We start from the raw sequence: 21,337 nt of genomic DNA on the forward strand, positions 1-21,337 counted from the left end.
GGCCAAATACCAGCTACTGTGTGTGCAAACCTGGTAAAGACCTATAGTAAACGTTTGACCTCTGTTATTGCCAACAAAGGTTATGTTACAAAGTATTGAGTTGTATTTTTGTTATTGACCAAATACTTATTTTCCACCCTGATTTACGAATAAATTCTTTACAAATCCTACCATGTGAATTCATGGATTTTTTTTTTCACATTCTGTCTCTCACAGTTGAAGTGTACCTCTGGTGCAAATTACTGACCTCTGTCATCATTTAAGTGGGGAACTTGCACAATCGGTGGCTGACTAAATACTTTTTTGCCCCACTGTAAATACACACATTCACACTTAAAGCTGCCCAGTATGACCAGAAGACAGTGATTCATAAATTATCAAGTGACTGCTTCAATGCTTTGCAGACTCTTTATTGTTACATTATTATGAATCAGGACAACACTTTTACACAGCAACTTCCTCAGAGGGTTTCAGTTACCTGAACATTTAAATTCAGTAGAATCACCAGCATAAAAATATAAAACCAAAACTTTTACATTTGATTCTGGAGAAGTGGAGATGAACAGGTGAGCATCAGGGAGCAGGGTCAGGTCATTGATGGGAAACTGAGTCAGTCTGAGGGTAAGTGTTACCATGGTAATAACCCCTTGTTGTGTGAATGTCACACACTAGAGGAGCAGTTTATTAGGAACACCTGTACACCCATTTGATTGTGATTGTATGAAGACATGCAGATATGGTCTTATTTACCATAAATGATTGTCAAACGTAATTAGACAGACAGGGCAAAATTAAATTAAATCCTTAATCTGCTTTGGTACTTCTGATTTAGCTTTTAGGCAGACAAATCAGTTTTTATGCTTATGCTACTAACAATAATACCCCACAGTTCACAAAAAAATCCTACTAGATACATGATTTTATCAATTTCAGAATCCTACGTCGGCCTGTTCTTGAGTTACAGCATTCATGAGATTTTCAGAAAATGTTACGTCTGACCTTGAGATCAAAGTCACTGAAATTCGAACTCATCCAAGAATTTTAGTAGCTGCACCGAAGCTATCAATTTGAAAAACTTTAAACCAACCTGAGCCGCTGAGTTGTGGCATCATGTGACACCACAGTCATATTTTTATTCTGAAAACACAGACTGTAAAGAATGTTACCTTTGCATCAACAAATCTGTAAAGTCTTCAGTAACCCAACCTGAGCTGCTGAAATATGGCATCTTAAATATCACATTCCTTCCACCAAAACAGACCAAGTGCCCAATCTGGAACCAGTTCCACTTTACAATAACCACCAATGAGTCACAAATGTAGCCTGGCATTCTGTCCTTGATTTCTTTGCATTTTACCGTAAGTTTTTTTACTGTTATATTCTGTTCTCAAACTCAGGAGAAAAAAGTTTTATAATGTATAAAGATGCACAGTGCCTTCTTTTTGCTTCAAGAGCAGGTCTAGTCCCAGTGAACAGAGTATGCCTGAAGACATCTACTTTCTCATACTTCTGTTTTGTGTCTCCTTGTTTTCACTGTCTTTATACAGGATTGTTGATAAAATGTACATTAAGTTCTATGAATCACAAAGATCAACTGTCATCAAACTGATTATCATTAGCAAACAGTGGCCTCATTTTACACACATTTTCATTAAAGCCCTTAATAAAGCTGTCCTTTGTTTACTACATATTCCGCCCTTTTCATCTTATTGAATTCATCTCTGTGGCCGGACAGTGTAAGACGGGGCACAGGCTGCACACAGCTGTTCCTCTGTTGAATCAACAGTGTAGGTAACCCTCCCACAAAAGAAGGTGCATTTTTATTACTTAGATAAACTTTGTGCTTTTTGTCCGACTGTCCACTTCGCATCATTTGAGCAGCGGGGTGAGGACGGTGTTGGTAATGACTCCAGCAGCGAGGATGAGGATCATGATGAGTATCGCCAGGCCGCGCCGTAACACCAGCTGTGACACTGACAGAACATCTCCCACTGTAGTGGTGTTGGTGGTTTTACTCTCTTCTGGTATTTGCATCTCCATGTATACGTGGTCCACCCCGGCGCTCTCACCACTGGATGCAATAGTACTGATTGGGGTCTGGATGTGATAAGAGTCTAGGGTTTGGAAAGAGAAGCATGAATAAGACACTGTAATAACGGGAATGTTTCAGCCAGTTTGCCCACTCACCTCTATTTTCCATCTCGATCGTGTCTTTTTCTTCGTTGACACGGACTCCTGCTCGCACTTCAGCCTGATCAGACACAACAGTTAATGACATGCTTTGATGAATGAAAGTGTGATAAACTGTCAATAGATGCAGGTGTGCACCTCTTCAGCAGCCTTCTTCCAATCGAGTTTGCACAAAAATGTGATGAAAAAGATCGACTGCACGAACACGCAAATCGTAAGGCCTGTCCAAAATCCTACAGCAGAAAAAACAGAAGAAGAAGAGTTTTAATGGGTTGCCTGCTTGTCAGGCTGGAGGTACATTTAATTTCTAACTGCAGCACACATTTGTCCCAATACAGCTGAAACCTGAAAGACTTAACATGCAGTGATTGTCGCTTTCGCATACCGGCAGCAGTATATGCGTTTTTGTTTTTTCAGCACAGCCCTCTTTTGGGAAGTTAGCAGGTGTCTTGAATATTTTCTTATCTTTCTCACTGTAAGATGATGGACTTCAAATTGTTTGGAAATGGAAGCTTCTACCTTTATAGAGCTGCTCAGGCTTGCCGATGATCAGTTATTAAAACGCATTTGATTAGCAGCTCCTGACTGCTAGTGAACCTCTTAATTTTTATACATGCAGTAAGGCTGTACACAGGAATTAAGATTTTCATACACAGCGTCTGCTTTTTGGCTAAATTTGGTTAAATAAATAATAACACAGTGTAATATGTCATATGTTATTGTTCATCTGAGGTTGTATTTATGGATTTTAAGAACCTGCTAAGGACCACATTATTATTATTATTATTATTATGTCCTGATACATAAAACTTTAAAATTGAAAGAGTACTTTCTTACTCCCATGACTGTATTTGCTGGGGTGGGAGAAGCTACTGTCTGCATAGACAGGACTTGCATCACCCCAGCGATAATTTTTTATCAGACAAGGGTTGTTTTTAGCTGCTATCTGCTATCTTAGTTAGTTGTCTTGTTGACCAACAGTAATGACACTGTCAATCACCTCATTCTTCATTGTTTTTTTATTTTTTATTTTTCTTACAACTGCTGTAACAAAAGAATTTCAAAAATTAGGGATGAATAAAGTATGCCATATCATCTCTCATCTTGATTTTGTCACATTAATCCAGTGGTATGAAGGAAAAGGAAAAGAAAATAACTTGGGATGCCTTCATTCCTACAGTCCTCACCTACAATCCCCATTTTGGCTGCAAACATCAGGGACACGCCAGTGGGTAAGCCAATAAAGTAGTACCCGACCAGGTTACACAGAGCACCAACCGACTGTTTTCCTACACCTCTGACAACTCCTCCTGACACAGCCTGTAAACACAAACACAGATTTCTCTGAATAACCTTTTATATTCATCAATATTGAAATGTTGATTACTGCTGTAAAATAATTTCTTACCCCAACTGCATCAGCAAGATGCATGAAACTATATATCAGAGTGATGTCAGAAACCCTCTGCAAAATATCTCTAAAAATATGTGCAGTTTCAGCTTCAATACATCTGTGTGTATATTCACAAATACTGTCAAACACCATGAACTCATTCTCATACTTAATAATAGCAAGACCTCCAAGACACTGAGACAGCTGTAAGATGAAATGATTTGATTATTGTATTTGTCTATATCTAATCAAACATGCAAACTAGGCTTGTTTCAGTAAATGAAATGGGATCAGCTGAACATCATATTGTTTAAAGCAGACACTGTGACAAAGAGATGTATAACTATCTGAACAGTTTTGTTAATTTGGCACCAGTAAGTGTCTGTGAGTCAGCAACTTAAAGGTTAAAGGTCAAAGATTAGACTTACAGGTCTGAGGTGAAAATATATCCAATGACACTTTTAGAGATGCCAAGAATGGTACTGACAAAGCACGCTATTGTGACTGCAATGAGAAAACAAACCAGAAAAAAAAAAATTAATAACTTAACTGAAAAACATAATTAATTTTAAAAGTATTTAAATATAAAAAGCAAGAAGACTGTGTTCATGAACAAGTCACCAGGTCCATCACCGGGCTAATGCAGAGACACAGACAACAGATCATATTTATGTCTACAGCCAGTTTAGAGTCATCATCCATGTCTTTGGACTGGAAATAAGCTGCAGTACGCAGGTACGACTCATGCAGGGAGGCATGGTGATGCTGTTGCTTGTACTATTGCTTCACAGCAAAACATCCTAACCCCATGATGGACCTGGTGACTTGTTCAGGGTGTATCCTGTCTCTTGTCCAATGACAGCTGGGATAGGCTGGAAATGACTGGCTGCCTGGATAATTCACTTATATTATATAATATGTATTCTTATCCATGCTTATCTTTGGCTATTTAGCAATATATTATTTAAAACGGAGCATTCTTGAGATTCAGTATGAAATGAAACTAGAGCTGGTACTGCTCAGTTAGAGGTATTTGTACCGCTTTCCATTGTATGTATAACAGGTATTTGTACTTTGTGTGTCGCCTCTTACATGCACAGATGATGGGGACTTTGCACGACAGCTTGGCCTGCTCGAAGTTTCCTGCACCAAGTGCATTCCCAACCCGTACGCTGGCAGCACTAGCAAACCCTAGTGGAAACTATGAGGAAAAAATATATGTATACATTTATATTTTCAAATATTAAAATTCAAAAAGTGTATTAAAGGCACTGCCAAAACAACACATGAGCAAATGAGCACTCGGGGAGGGCAATTCCCTCCCAAAGGGAAAGATATTGAAAGCTTAGATGTTTTATGCCAATGTCAGCATTGGTAATTTGAAAATCTAGTGCAGGGTGTTAATCTTTTCATGTCAGAATTTGTTGGCTTCTATAAGCTATAAAAACAGGAGATTTTAATAAATATCCATTCAGTGCAAAACTCTATTATTTCATCATTGGGTGGTGTATTGAAAAAATAAAAGAATGTGTTGTACAAATCTCTCCATGACCTTTCATATGATAAATTAACTTAAATAATCAACTTTGACCTTGGGTGCTAACACTGAAGCTCAAGGTCAAATGCTTACCTAACCCAAGTGTCCCCCAAGGCCTAGCTCATTGTTGTGAAGTTTGAAGATGATCCATAAACAATTGAGAGTTATATAAAGTTTTTACTGATTTTTGCATTTGTGTGACCCTGAACTTCACCAAAATTAAATCAGCTCAAGATGTTATTGGAATCTTACGGAGCCCCGCAGGGGACATGGGAGAAAAAAAAAATTAAGACGGACTCTTCGGAGGCTGCCAGCTCGAAGCCGACTGGGAGGTCGAGGCACGATGTGCCGAGAAAGCGGTGTTCCTCCCGGCTGTAGTAGGTCTCGACCTCCCGTTAGCTTCGAGCTAGTGGGTGTCAGATCTCTGAAAACGTCGGAGCACTTAAACTGTAAACCGAGCAGGTGTCTGACGTTTACACAACTACATTCACACCTCAAAATATCTTAAAAGTGTATTTTGTGACCCAGAAAGAGTAATATTACAACTAAGTAGCTGCCGCCATTGTTGGAATTCAACTTTTGCGAGATCTCGCAAAACTTTTGCGAGATACCGAGTTTGTTTTGCCAGATCTCGCAAAAGTTTTGCGAGATCCCGAGTTAGTTTTGCGAGATCTCGCAAAAGTCCGTCTTAATTTTTTTTCTCCCATGTCCCCTGCGGGGCTCCGTAGAATCTATCACCACAGAGAATTTGAAAATGATATCTTGGAAACTGTTGACACTAACAAACAGACAGACAAACAGATAAATAAACAAATGGAAGCAGTTACATATTTCCTCCCTTTGGGGGTAGAAAAGTCTCAAAATGTTCAGTGGACTTGCCATATATGCTAAAGTGGCCAGCTGAGAGGTTACTGACTGAGCTCCCAACTCAGCCTCACTGATCACACCGGCCAGGAATCCTCCCACCTGAAACATCCACCACTCCAGACAGAGCATGAGCATGCTGGGGACAGCCAGCTGGACAAAGGGTCCCCACTCCTGGAGACAATCGAGGGACCAACCTGTGGGTCAGAGTGACTCTATATGTCAGTTGATAACAGAGTTCGGGGACGCTACACACACACATGCACACGCACGAAACACGTACACTGATACGCCCTCACTATCACCCTCCATCCCATGCTCCTCCCATGCTTACCTCCCATCCGATGTGGACACCGGATCAGCTGGAGGCGCAATCGAAGATTGCAGCGGTCCCAGATCAGCTGTACACACTGGAATACTCTCCCATGGTGCTTGTCTGTGTTTTATTGTGCTATGGTGTGTTGATATCTGTGCATTCCTGTATTATCCTTTTGTGTCACACATTTCGATGTTTTTTTCCCTTGCTACCTAGCGTGACCCGTCTCCCCAATGTGATGTTTGTGTATTTTATGTACGGTTGGCAAGGTCTGTCATCTCGGTTGTGGGCAACTGCAACTGACAAATAAAGGCTATCTCATCTCATCTCAGTTGGCTTAAATGAGCGGTCCTCAACCCCCAGGTTTGGCACCGAGCTGCGAGAGTTGAGGCTTGGGTGCAATTTATGATTTTCAGGGTTTTTATTGTTTTTTTAAAAAATATTTTTTATCGTTAACTTTGCTTCCCTGGGTTGTTCCTGTGTGTTATGAATAAATCTTCTTTTTTTGGTACTAGCACTGGTTTTATTTTGTTGTATTTATCCGCGACGCCTTACAGGCCGTCCGTGAAAATATTGTTGGACATAAACCGGTGCGTGGTGCAAAAAAGTTTGGGGGCAGCTGACTTAAATGGTCATTTCAAATTACTAAAGAGGGATAACTTCAACTTCATATTAAAAGTTATTCAAATACCAAATTTTTAAAATATTGCAAAATGGCTCAAAGTTTGTTAGATGGACAGTGTTTCCCCAGAGCATCAGAAATGCTGTATCACCACTGCAACTGCTCCTCCACACTGCATTACACAGTTATAGAGTATAACTAATTTTATCAAACATTAAGCTCTGAAGTTTTTATAATGGACAACTTCAGGTATGAAGGGCCACAAAGTTCAATGATGCAACTTGATGAAATTACTGGACAGAATTGGAAATAAGGCAGACACATTAAAATAAAAATATTTTCCCTGTAAAACTGATACCACTGACCTCCCCATGTGGCCTTATGAAGACCCCTCAGGCATGTGTAAATGAATAAGACTGATGCCAGCAAATACTGGGAGATCGCATTGGCTGCTGCTGATCCACTTAAAATCAAAAACATCAGAAAAACAAATATTTTAAGCCACATATTTAAACTGTCACTTAAGTGCTATCAGCACATCGATCAAAACTAAAACTAGAACATAAGCACTGTACAGGATTTTTTACTCATTTAATTTAAAACACATAATGTTTTAAGGATTAGGAGTGATGAAGGAAAACTTACGCAACACCCAAATCCAGCTGATGGATGAGGACGTAGTTGATTATTGCATTAGAGATATTTCCGATTGCTCCAGTTATAACTAAAGGCCATATAATTCCCTGTACACCAAAGCACAAAATACACATAATATTCATGTTAATTTTTAAATGAACAACCAACTATTAAGGTAATGTTGGGCCATATGCACGTTCAAGCACCTGATTTTGAAGATACCTCCCCTGCAGCTGGTACATGAAAGCAGCCTGAAGAAAGCAAACAAAATGATAAGAGACTCGCATCTTAGGTTAATCAGCACGCTAACACTTTTCAATGAAAACAATGAACATATCAAATAATTAGCAATAAATCAAATAAATAAACATTATTACAATAATTGGACTGCCCTTTTAAAAGAAAGAAACACCCGATGGAACTAGACTCATTGCTGCAAGGGTGGTGTTTGGGGATGAGGGGAGGGAGAAGAGAAAAAAGACATTCTGTGGAAGAGTGCCACAGATTAATAATAATAATAATCATAACTGGGTCTTATTACATGGTGAGTAAAAAGTGTCAGAGAAGGAGAAACGCTCAAAGCATAATGGGAAGCCCCCAGCAGCCAAAGTCAGCATAACTAAGGGTGAATTCAAAGTCGCCTGATCCTGCCCTAGCTGCAAGATTTGTCAAATACCAAGCCAAACATGTGCATGCCCATGTGCACAGGTGTGACTGATGCTCCCTGGACCTTAAATACATTAAATACCACTGCATCTGTGGTTAAGACCCTCAGTTCTGGATATCGACCTGCCTTTTGTGTAAATATTCAACACCTTCCAAATCTGCATCAAATCCCATCAAACTCACCGGCAGAGCGGGCATGAAGATCTTCACATAGAGCTGGGAGAGGCTTCATGTGGAAATGAAAAGACAAAGTAAGCCTGTGAAACTGATGATGGTGACACTTGACTGTGTCAAGGTGTCATGGTTACATACCATTTTGCTTGTTCTTTTACTTCATTCTGCTCATTACTGTTTCATGCTGTGTTACACAATGGTGACTTTAATGCGTTATGCTGTAAAATAAGCCCAGTGGGACCAATGATGGTGCTTCCTTTTTATACTTATTGGGTAAGCATGTGACACTGTTTTTTGATTTTGTTTTGTTTTCTGTTTTATTTATTTTTGTTTTTATTTTTGTGGTTTTCTGGGGTTTTTTTGCTTGTTTTTGGTTTTGTGTTGTTTTCGTTTGCTTCTTTGTTGTTTGTTGTTTTTTGTTAGTTTTTCCTTTTCTTTTTGCCTGCGACTAGGGATGGGTATCGTTTAGGTTTTATCCGATGCCAAACCGGTACTTTTGAAACGGTGCCGGTGCTTAAACGGTGCTCAAACCGGTGCTTAAAGAATGGAGAACACGAAATTGGTCCAAAAACCTCTCATGTTTAGCTGTTTTTTTGTAAAAAGATAACAATGTTAGCCTTTTCTGCAGCTATGGGGCATATATGGTATCATTCTTTGCTGGAAGCAGTGCTTAAACAATGAAAAAAAACACAAACTTTATCCAAAAACCTCTCATGTTTAACTGTTTTCCACTTTTTCTTTGGTCATTTTAGCCTTTTTGGCCAGGGTGAAGGGAGTATCTGCAAACAAGAAGATAGCCGCATGTAACTACGAAGGTGTTTGCTAGTTCACCTTACATGCATTAATGTAATAACGTGGTTAGCCTACTCAACGTAAATTACACACGAACAACATGAAGCTACTCACGCAGAGAAGAACGGCTGCTGCTGCATCATCATCCGTCATCATTTCTGCTACACTGGCAGGGCTCCGGGTCCGATAACAGGCACCACACCCGCAGTAGATGTGCTCGGTGTGAGGTCTCGCAGCAAGCTATCAAATACAGCGCATTTCTCGGCTTTAAAAAAAACCCGCTATGCGTCGCCAGGTGTTTCATCGGATTTGAGGTGTTACCTCCTTTGACAGTATCACAGTATCAGCTTAAAGCACTTGTTGCAGGCTGCTGAGTTTGCTTATTTTGGTGTGAAGTACAGCCAGACTTTTGACCACTTCGCCTTGGACATTTTTAATCTGTAGCTCTGCTCTAAAAGAACGTACGTACCTGGACCCGCCTACTATCCTCGGAAACGTAAAATGATTGGCTAGAATCTAAAGTGTATCACAGCTTAGGAAAAAAAAAAAGCACCGAAATAAAGCACCGAAATGTGCGCTGCTTTTCGGTCTGGTTACTACCGTTTATGTCAGAACCGGTACCCATCCCTACCTGCGACACTGTTGATGGTAACATGTGGCTGAACACAAAATGTATATATGAGGTTGTTTCTAATTAAGTTTAATCTTTATTTAACCTACTGCATCCTCATCAGGAGACATACATTCTGTTACATGATTAAGATTATTGTACTTATCAGGTCCAACTAATGCCAGATAATTAAGAAAAATTCAAAATACATGTCAGATTTCAGGAGGATAATCATCTTTACTGAATTTTTGGCAACTTTTACCCAAAAGCTGAAACACATTAACAATCTGACTAACATAGCATGTAGTCTGAGTGTTGAGGTGTAAACTTGTACACAAATCTCTGTAGGTTCTCAGTCATCCAGGTCATGGTGATCTAAAGAGCTTGAAAAGGAAACGACTGGATTCCTTTAAGTTTCATAAGATGTTTCACCTGTCACGACAAGCTTTTTCAGTTCTAAAACCAAATGGTGGAGAGTCACAGGTACCTAAACCCTAGACAGAGTTGTCCCTTAAAAGGGTCTTGACCGAGTATTGATCATGTGGCTCATCACACGTTCAGTACTGGTCCACAATGCTCTTTTCCACAGTATCCTGTCTTCCTTCTCTCACCCCAACCGGTTTACTGCAGATGGCCCCGCCCCTCCCTGAGCCTGGTTCTGCTGGAGGTTTCTTCCTATTAAAAGGGAGATTTTCCTTCCCACTGTCGCCAAAGTGCTTATCCATAGGGGGTCATATGATTGTTGGGTTTTTCTCTGTATGTATTATTGCAGGGTCAACCTTACAATATAAAGTTCCTGTCTGAAAGTATGAAGTGCTGAAGTGCACTGAGATGTCATGCTTGGAGAAAATTCTCCTGTGATTTCTCAGACATACTTGCTACATGAAGGATGACAATGATGTTCCTTATGTAGCAGGTTTGTGGGTCAGCGTCCCTGTTACACAACAACCCCAACTGTCACGGTCCCCGTGTCTCTCTGGTTGGCTCACGCTGGCTACAGGTTTTGTTGTTGTTGTTCTTTTTTGTTTTTGTTTTCCTTGTCTCTCCTCCTCCTCTCTGCCTGGGTGGAGCTCGTTACGGGCTCTCGCTCTTGGCCCACGCACCTGTGTGATTGTCAGAGATGGGCAGTAACGCGTAATGCGTTACTGTAATCCGATTACTTTTTTCAAGTAACGAGTAAAGTAAGGGATTGCTATCGCAAAAACGGTAATTAGATTACCGTTACTTTCCCGTAGGAACGCTGCGTTACTGCGTTACTAAAACCGTGATTTTTTTTTGCAAGAATGTCTCATGACAGTGACATAAGCGAGTGCTACGTTTGTGAAAACAGCTGTGTGCAGATCAACAATGGATAATATATCGAGTGCGGGAGAGAGTATGAGCGTGCAGCGTTTAAAGCGTGGAAGTACTGACCTTACTTTGAGTTAGATTCCATAAAAAGTGACAAAAACATTAGTGTCCATTGTGCGTGGGAAGAAAACTTCTTTTTACAACGAAAAAAAACCCTAAACTTCCGAGCAAGCACCGAGTAGCTACGACGTAATGGGAAACTCACAGAAAAACTCGGATTCTTCCACTGACCGCCGCGGCACACCTGCACCAGGGTAAACCTCCGCCTACCCCACTCCTGCTTTACAGGTGAAAATAGAGCAACAAGACCGCTAGTCTTTGATGTTATTTATTTTCTGCTGTGTTTTACTTGCATCTATTTGAAAGAGTGAGTGTAAACAAAAAATATATATTTTATTTTATGTGCAGAAAATAGGTTTAAATGTTAAACTAATTTCTTCCAGTCAGAGAATGTTGCATATAATTAAATTTTTGCTTGATACATAAAGTTAAAAGATTAAAACTAATAAAACAAGTTTTAAAAAGAGACTTTTCCATTTTGTATGATGGATTATGCAGAAAAAGTAGAATTGGGCTGAAAGATCTATCGCTTTATCACCTATTCAGGTTGTAAATTGTGTTTTTAAAAAGTAACTAAGTAACTAAGTAATTAATTACTTTTGAAAATAAGTAATCAGTAAAGTAATGGAATTACTTTTGGGGGGAAGTAATCAGTAATTAGTTACTGATTACTTTTTTCAAGTAACTTGACCAACACTGGTGATTGTCTCCACCTGCTGTTGATCTGGCTGATTTCCCCAGCTGCTATTTAAGGCAGTGGCACAGAGCAGCTCACCGCTGGAACGTTGAACCTCCTGAGTTCGTGCTCTCGGCATTATCAAAAGAATCCCCTGTGTGTATTTTGCTGTGGAACTAACGTTGAATTCTGTGTGTAGATATCCCTCTTCTGGACCAAACCACGGGACCTGCCCGGGTGTGGCAGGAGTTTTGGAGCGAGTCCGGCTGAAGAGGAGTGCGTGTGTGCGGAGGAGCTGTGGCGGTGACTGTGTGGAAGAGGAAGCGCGTGTGGCTCTCCCTGGAGCCCTGGACCCCCCCCCTCCCGACTCACTGTACATATATATAGCACTGAGGTGATCCCTGTTGTAAATAAATAATCTCCTTTGGTTCTCAAAGAAAGAACTGTCTGCGCGTGAGTCCGTCCAGTAGCCATGACACCAACCAGGGTTTAAGTACCTGAGATTTTTCACCAACTGATTTTAGACCTGAAGAAGCTTCTTGGATGAGATTTGAAACAACTTTATGAAACTTAAAGAAATCCAGTTGCTTTCTTTCCAAACAAATTATTTCTCACAGGTCAGAAATGATGAACCGTAAACTCATGCTTGTAAAATGCACTGTGAGTGACTTTAACAGCTAATGTGTTAATTACTGTTTTCCTGAGTTGTTCCGTTGTTTACTGAACAGTTGTTTGCTTTTAGAGCACAGCAGCTTACACATTTTCATAATCTGTTTGAAAAGTTAATGATTTGCTCCCCCAAATTAATGATTCATGCCCACATATTATATAGTTCATTTATTCCTGTTACGGTTAGGGAAAAAACAGTCAGTGTGGGCTGAACAGTAAGAACCAGCACACTGATAGTTAGCAGCTGGGCTGCAAAGCTGCCAGCAAATACTTCTTATTAATAAAGGTTTCACAAAGGCTAAAGAAAGTATTACTGAAATCTACATTGTTTTGCACAAACTAACAGTGCTTGGCATTTTGCATAACTTGCGTTTCTTTAAGAGTGAGACAAATACATGCTCAGCAGTGTCACAACATCCATGCGTCTGCTTTTGCTGGTTAATAACGGCTCACCTGGCGACCTCTGGATTCTGTTTGATAGCAAGTAGTAGAGGCTCAGTGTTGATGAGGATGGCCCAACAAGGGAAACAGGCCAGCAGCAGAATCAGAACTCCCCTCTGGAGAATCACACCCACACGCTTCAAGTTACCGCTCCCATACGTCTGCGTGAAACAGGTAGACAGACGCTCGGGTGAGAAAAGTTGGAAAACACAGAATCCCACCAAAGAACAAGGGTATGACTGATCAAAGAAAAATAACTCCGCACAAAAGCTCAGTGTTGAGATGTTTAAAAGGCGATTCCAGGAGAACCTGGGAATCCAGCTGTGCTGCTTGTGTTTGTCTTGGTTACACAAATAAAGTGAAAGCTCCGGTGAGGACCCTACCTGAGATATGAGGGTATCACAAGTTAACGACAAACCGGTGCCAATGCAAAGACCAGTGACGTTAACTACCTGCAAACAAAACACAACATGCATAAACTGGGGTAAAAAATGATACATATTAACATTTTAACAACAAAGGCACTGAAATGTCTGCTCACCGCAAATGATAATGCTACAGCTGCAAGTTCAGTTTTCCCCAGGTGACCACAGAACACCGTGCTGACAAAATTGATCATGAAAATCATCAACTGGGAAATGACCTGAAGAAGAGGAGATACTGACTCTGTGTTGTGTGTGAAGTGTTGTATTTAGAAATACATACAGAATTAAAGCTGTTTAAAATATACAAAATTTATATGTATGTATAGCCAGTGTATCTACTACAAGAACCATATGTTGCAGGGATTTGAATGAAATATGTACTATATTTAATATGTAATCTAAATAACCCATAAAAACACAATTAATGCATCTAATGTCAAATAAACATGATGTCAAACCTGCCTAAGCAATTAAACAGGTAAAAACAACACAATCTGTGGTAAATCAGCTCTTCCTGTCAGTAACATCAGACAGAGAGCGACAAACAGGGATGGCAAATGAGTAACTTCAAATAATGTCAGAATAAAAACACCACTATAGTTAAATGCTGTTGTGTCCACACAGTCTTACCACTGGTCCCGCTAGCTTGAAAAGTTGCACAAGTTCATTGCGGTAAACTGTTGGAACGAATCCAGGGACACATTTCTGGCAACAGCCTCGGGAGCTCTGAGCGCAAGAAGCCGCTGCAGCTTCCTTTAAATCGTCTTTCGCTTCCTCTGTGCATTTTCCTGCCGTTTTCACAGAAGTCTCCATAATTGAACAAATCCAGGTGTTCTCTGCAAACAGCCGGGCTGCTTTCTGTCACTCAGCCTGAAGAAAACATTGATGGTTTGATAACCAGCTCAGGAGCCTGAGGAGGGGCCAGACACGTGCTGTAAGGAGGAGTGTCCTTCAAAGACAACCAACTCATGTCTCTGTTTAATGGTGATTTCTGCTGTCAGGATTATTCATGTTACTTAAAAATAATCATTATTACAAGCAGAGATGGGTAATCCGATTACTTTTTTCAAGTAACGAGTAAAGTAAGGGATTACTATTGCAAAAACGGTAATTAGATTACCGTTACTTTCCCGTAGGAACGCTGCGTTACTAAAACCGTGATTTTTTTTGCGAGAATGTCTCATGACAATGACCTAAGCGAGTGCCACGTTTGTGACAACAGCTGCGTGCAGATCAACAATGGATAATATATCGAGTACGGGAGAGAGTATGAGCATGCAGCATTTAAAGCGTGGAAGTACTGACCTTACTTTGAGTTTGATTCCATAAAAAGTGACAAAAACATTAGTGTCCGTTGTGCGTGGGAAGAAAACTTCTTTTTACAGCGAAAAAAACCCCCTAAACTTCCAAGCAAGCAGTAATGGGAAACTCACAGAGAAACTGCCGTATCCTTCCACTGACCGCTGCGGCTCACCTGCACCAGTGTAAACCTCCGCCTATCCTACGCCTGCTTTACAGGTGAAAATAGAGCAACTAGTCTTTGACTTTATTTATTTTCTGCTGTGTTTTACTTGCATCTATTTGAAAGAGTGAGTGTAAACACACACACACACACACACACACATATATATATATATATATATATATATATATATATATATATATTAGGGGTGCAACGATACACAAAATTCACGGTTCGGTTCGGTTCGATACTTTGGTGTCACGGTTCGATATTTTTTCGATACAAAAAAAATGTTCATGCCTTTTTATTAATTTGTCATTTATTAAATTTTCACGGCACATTCTGCACCACATCTCTGTGCGTTCATCATTTGTTTGAAGCCAGCTCACCTCCTGCAACCACTTTTCAGAGAATACGCGCTTCTTTTGTGGTTCGGACTCCTTCTGACATTTCTTTGGAGGTGGAGGAACATCACAGTAACTGCTTAAAGGAGCTTCTTCGACATCTTTAAGAGTTCTAAACAAATGTCTGTCCTCCTGAAAATCTTATGTACGCAAACACGCGTTGCAACTTCTTATCTTGTGCGGGTTTTTATTTTGACAGCGAATGCGCACCTGCGGACCACTTATGTGCAGCCCTGGTTATTTAGCTCGTCATATTGCAGCCACAGAAATTCTTTTGTCCATGAAACCATAAAGCTGCACTTTCTTTTTTCCTTATAGTCTGATTTGTCATAACCTTTCCGTTTTGTGGTAAGCTTTTCTTTGGCTGTCACTTCTTCACGCTGACCTGTCTTATTTGGCTCAGCAGAACTAAAATATATATCCTGCTGCTTTTACACACGCACTAACATAACGCTCAGCGATTCTCTGCGCGATCAACCTCTCACATGTTTAAGCTGCGGGAGATTTCACTTGTCATGTTTGCATAGTAAGCTAACGATTGATAAGACGATGTCAGAGGAATTGGTGCGCAAATTATCATCACTCACCAATCAGTACTGTCGCTCTCTATACACAGTTCACGCGATTGCAAAGTGAAAGCAAAAAACAAGCGCAAATTCAAACGCGATTTCAGTATGTCACATATTGACAGTGGCCGATGCCAATGACATAATTACCCAGCTACATTTCCAAAAGAATGCAAAAGCATTGACATATATTTTTCCTTCCTAGGATAGGCCGACGGGCAGGGCAGAGATAGATTTTGGTAGCCCGACTGGAAAAAAGCCCCGTCGGGCTAGCGATTTTGCGAGCCCTGTATCTGATTGAGGAATCACTCATCTTTGGAAAAGAGAGTTTATTATGGAGAAATGTCTCTTTCCAAAATAAAAGCTATACTATACGCTTCTTCTGGGCTATATTCTCAGCAGCATATTAAACATATCAGGTCCCCATAAGGAGAATCGTGTGCTAACGGCTGTCTAAATGACTCGGGTAAAGTTTGTAGCATGCTGCTTGTTGTTTTTCTCTGCTTCCACTTGTCTTTGCACTAGGATGATGTCGGAGTAAATGTGCAGTCATATTGGTTGTGTTCCCACTAGTGCTGTCAGCGTAAATCTGAAATGACATTAACGTCACAACACGGCAAATCTCCGTTAACGAGCTACCGCGGATCACCTCATGAGTGGGGCTGGAAGACGTCAACACATTAACGAGCTAACTGCGCTAACACACTAGTTCCCACCAATTGAGCATTGCTGGCACATCCAACATACTGTTTTACTTTTGTCCATGACAGGCTTACCTTCAGGGTCATACATCACATGAAAACCAAAATAGTTCCAAACGCCAGATCTGAATGAGGGTGGGGGAGGTTCAATTTGCCATGTTGCAACTAGCCTAGCTTCTGTCTCGCTAGCTTGCCCTGCGCTCAGTGAATCTGTGTTCGACTACTCCGTCTAGGCTGCACTGTCGAGCGCAGATCCACTGAGCGCTCAACACAGACAGCATCATCAGAAGGAAAGTTGATAAAATAAATTAAAAATGTTGTATCGTTCGATACATATGCGTACCGAACCGAAAGCACTGTATCGAACGGTTCGATATCGATACGAGTATCGTTGCACCCCTAATATATATATATATATATATATATATATATATATTATGTGCTGGAATGTGCAGAAAATAGGTTTAAATATTAAACAAATTTCTTCCAGTCAGAGAATGTTGCATATAATTACATTTTTGCTTGATGCATAAAGTTAAAAGATTAAAACTAATAAAACAAGTTTTAAAAAGGGACTTTTCCATTTGATTACATTTTGTATGATGGATTATGCAGAAAAAAGTAGAATTGGGCTGAAAGATCTATCACTTTATCACCTATTCAGGTTGTAAATCGTGTTTTTAAAAAGTAACTAAGTAACTAAGTAATTAATTACTTTTGAAAATAAGTAATCAGTAAAGTAACGGGATTACTTTTTTGGGAAGTAATCAGTAATTAGTTACTGATTACTTTTTTTCAAGTAACTTGACCAACACTGATTACAAGTAGCTGATGAGCCACAGCTTCCTTGAGGATTTTACAAATGATCTGTAATTCTTTAACACAGGGAAATTTAGGGAGTTTTTTTTAACAGGCTGTATTTAATTGATCTGGTATGCAACCTGATGAAAGTCATTGATTGATAGCAGAAGTTAGGTGAAGATGGAAGACTCACAATAAGAAATTTGGGAGTAATACTGGCCTTTGGGCAGGAAGTAGTGATATAGGAGATATGTAATGGAAACTCGATAAAGCTCAGATACCAGATTAGCTGAGAATCTTGGACCGGTTGTCAGGATCCAGGTTTGCGCTGTGACCTAATAACAGTGATCTTAACAGGAAAAAAAACCCAAATCATGTATATATATTTTTTTCTTTTCAATCAGCAGAAGACACGGCAGGAAACCCAGACTAGATTAAGGTTAATTAAGATTAAGGTTAATTATTGATGGTGTTAACAGGAAGCTTGGACTGTGCTTATTATTGGTAATCGAGTCAGAGAAGATGGATGTTCTGTCATCATTTCTGAGTTGGTTGAATGTGCTTAATTACCGCTTCATGTGAAGGTAGTTCAGCATTTTATCGTTTTTATTTATAATTGTTGATTTAATTGTAGGGATTGAAACTGGAACGAATCTGGATTTTAAAGCTATGTTTTGTGAGAGCTAATATACTCAGCTCACAAGAAAAGTATTTATACTCTAAATTTACACATTTTTCTTTTAAAATCAGATTTGACTTTTGCACTACACTGCCTATGATGCTACATTCTTCAGAGCTATGCCTGTAGCTTTCTGCCTATTAGCTTACAGTGTTGGAAAGGTTACTTTTAAAATGTATTCCATTACAGAATACAGAATACATGCCCCAAAATGTATTCTGTAACGTATTCCGTTACGTTACTCAATGAGAGTAACATATTCTGAATACTTTGGATTACTTAATATATTATCATGCTGTTTACAACTACGTGAATGTACTATTGCTGTGATTTATTACTGTTACTGAAGGTCCGCGGCTCCGAACTGTAGTAAAGGGACCTCTGGCTAATACGGTGGGTTCTGTGTGGGCTCATAGCCGAAAAATAGCTTTACTTTGTTGTCTGGGTCAAGTTTGTTAGCCAGAGACAGAGAGAGGCGTTGAAAGGCTGCTCCAACAGAACTTATTGTTTTTGGAGGAAAACACGAACACGGTGTACAGTCAAGTCTTAATAGCTTACTTACAACTGGGCTCGTCAGGCACTCTTCTTGGCTGCAGTGGTTATTATTATATTTACATGCTTCCAGCTCCCGTTTTTGCTTGATGACAGCTCGTACTTTTCCTTTTTCTCCCTCCCTCGCTCACAGACACATAACGGGTATGGCAGTCCATTCTCCCTGCAGCACGGACTACACTGCCTATGATGCTACATTCTTTAGAGCTATACCGGTAGCATTCTGCCTATTAGCTTAGCACAACAACAACAAAAAGGCCTCTCTCACCCAGGAAACACGCAGAGAGAGAGTGTCACCCTGTAACCATGGCAACCATAACGCTGCCTGGAACAACAGAACGTAGCTGTCAAACAAAACCCAAACAGTCCTGACCCGCCACAATATGAAACAGGGAAGTACCGCCGTGTAATCCATTTATTTCAACAAAGTAACTGTATTCTAAATACCACCTTTTTAAACGGTAACTGTAACGGAATACAGTTACTCATATTCTGTATTTTAAATACGTAACGGCGGTACATGTATTCCGTTACTCCCCAACACTGATCATAAATCACTAAACAGCTGAGAACGTCTGAACCATGAGAGGGCTGAGTGGGACATCAGTCATTTCCACAAAATTCTCCCTGTTTGCAGAGGAGCTGTTTCATTACATATACATACACACAGTCACACAGTCACACTTAACAGCTGCTGAGAATAAGCAGAAGTTTGTGATTGTTGGATCATCAAGGGAAAGAGGACCCACTTTCCACTGGGGACAAAGAGGGGACCTCGGTCCACTACTGACCATGATGGAGTATTCTTCATCTCTGTTACTTCACCACTAGTTTTCTTGATCATGTCTATGGTCCAGCTTCATCAGATGCAGAGTGATACAGAGTATAAATCACACTATTCACGGCTTTCTGCTCCCAGTTCTTTCTCCTGGATTTCTCCCCTTTTGTGAATGAAAATAAAAAACACTTACAGTAAAAACTATATTGTGCATTCAAATTCTGTCTCTTCTTCCGGACCGTGGCTCAGGATGTGACCGTGTTATCTTCTAATACAGTGGCTTGCAAAAGTATTCGGCCCCCTTGAACTTTCCCACATTTTGTCACATTACAGCCACAAACATGAATCAATTTTATTGAAATTCCACCAAAAAGGGTAACACCACCTGGGGTCTGGGTGCAGTTTCCCTCCTCCAGGGGCAAAGGTACCTAGACCCGGTTCTTAGAGTACGCTTGGGGAGTGTGATTGTGTGTACAGTGTCTCTCTATGTCTGTCTCCACGTTGGTTGAGTGTTGAGTAATTGCATATGAGGGTGGGAATGGATGTTTGTATCTGTGTGTGCCTGTATGTCTGTGTCTATATGTCATAGGTTGGGTATCAGACGCCACCTCTCTGGGGACATCTCAGGCCCTCTAAGATATGGAGGCCTATCTCCCCCCACCACTTCCCCTGCCAGTGGCAGACGCCCTCAGACATCGGTGCGTTGGTGGTTCTTTGTGTCCGGGGGTGGGCGCCCAGGTACACACCGGCTCACTCCTTGGTGGCTGCTTATCGGAGCCTGGGGCTCGCTTGGGCCACTTCGGGGGTGGTGTCACCTCGGCCTCTCGGCCTCTCAGCCTGGGGCTCGGTCACTCTGGCGCAGCTGGCTGCCGGCGGAGCTCACGGGCACGTCACTGCAACCCCTCCTGGCTTCTGCTCCGCAGCTGCTGAGTGACCCCTCATCTGGGACTCTCCTCAGCTCTTTCTGGGACAGTGGCGCAGCTGCCCCTCTGTTGGTCTTCCTTGGTCTCTTGTGTTCTGGGGCCTCTGGATGTCTGGAGTCTTGATCTCCTCCATACCTGCTTCATGTCCTGGAGGACGGGGCTGTGGCCCCCCACACCCTCTAGCAGATCATTACATGAAGGAACCTTTTAAAAACAAGCGCGTCCATGCTCACAGGTGTACACACGGGTGCTCACACACACAAACAACACCCTTTTTGGCTCCTACCTCAAAGCACACTGTGCGCTGTCGATCTTACGTGCTGCACAATAATGTTTAATATTTAGTATTTACTGTTATATTCCCATATATCATCGTGATATTCTTTATTCTATTGCTCTCGTTTTCTTCTGCTTGTTTTCTTTTTTCTTTCTCAACAGGTGATCCAGGTGATTGATATATTTATTTTTTATTTTTTTTGTCTGCTTATTTAGTTAGTTTTTGTTTTTTTTGCCCTTTATCCCCGTCCCTCTTCTCCGCTGTTTCCCCCCCCCCCTTCCTTTCTCCCTTTTCTTTTCCTCATTCAAGTCTGTCCTGTATCTAGCAAGTGAAAAAAATAAATAAATAAATAAAATAAACAATAAAAGATGAATCAAATGGACCATTACGGCAAGGCTGGGATGGTCAATTTGGTAAAGTAAATCCGTTGGGCATCTTTCCTCGCCTTTAGACAATAATTCTGATGGCAAAAGAACCAAACGGGACAGGCGAAAAAAAGAAAAAGAAATTCCACGTGAAAGACCAACACAAAGTGGTGTACACGTGAGAAGTGGAATGAAAATCATACATGATTCCAGACATTTTTTACAAACTTAAAGTTGCTACATACTGCTACAGTGTGAATGGAATTACAGCAAAATATAAAATGAAATGAGAGGAGTGGACGCTTTATAAAATGTGCATTAAATTATTTGCAGGTTCTGTATGTTACAAGTTGACTGTAAAAAGATCATCAAACTGATTATCATTATCAAACAGTGGCCTCATTTTAC

The 21,337-nt window shown here is 40.6% G+C and overlaps 1 protein-coding gene across 1 annotated transcript; it reads right to left on the reverse strand.

The window, feature by feature from the left end:
- Positions 1-1,640: 1,640 nt before the first annotated feature.
- On the reverse strand, positions 1,641-14,457 carry LOC146516237 (multidrug and toxin extrusion protein 1-like). The gene is made up of 16 exons (XM_085163376.1): positions 14,052-14,457; positions 13,538-13,639; positions 13,380-13,448; positions 13,009-13,157; positions 8,408-8,450; positions 7,765-7,809; positions 7,568-7,665; positions 7,288-7,385; positions 6,000-6,181; positions 4,676-4,784; positions 4,012-4,087; positions 3,599-3,668; positions 3,378-3,510; positions 2,329-2,423; positions 2,188-2,251; positions 1,641-2,114 (listed from the first exon to the last, which is right to left on the reverse strand). Exons 1-16 carry the CDS (start codon positions 14,232-14,234, stop codon positions 1,870-1,872), a joined length of 1,761 nt encoding a protein of 586 aa, XP_085019502.1. The 5' UTR covers positions 14,235-14,457; the 3' UTR covers positions 1,641-1,869.
- Positions 14,458-21,337: the final 6,880 nt, after the last annotated feature.

This window comes from Neolamprologus multifasciatus, chromosome 6 (assembly GCF_963576455.1).
Source record: "Neolamprologus multifasciatus chromosome 6, fNeoMul1.2, whole genome shotgun sequence".
Lineage (NCBI taxonomy): Eukaryota > Metazoa > Chordata > Actinopteri > Cichliformes > Cichlidae > Neolamprologus > Neolamprologus multifasciatus.

Bases quoted from the DNA above. Each gene is read 5' to 3' on its own strand.
- LOC146516237 (XM_085163376.1), bottom strand. From the start codon at position 14,234: ATGGAGACTTCTGTGAAAACGGCAGGAAAATGCACAGAGGAAGCGAAA. The intron at 7,386-7,567 runs GTAAGTTTTCCT...TTTGATTTTAAG, and splicing joins CAGCTGGATTTGGGTGTTGC to TGGATCAGCAGCAGCCAATG. The intron at 6,182-7,287 runs GTCAGTGGTATC...TCTGACCCACAG, and splicing joins TCATAAGGCCACATGGGGAG to GTTGGTCCCTCGATTGTCTC.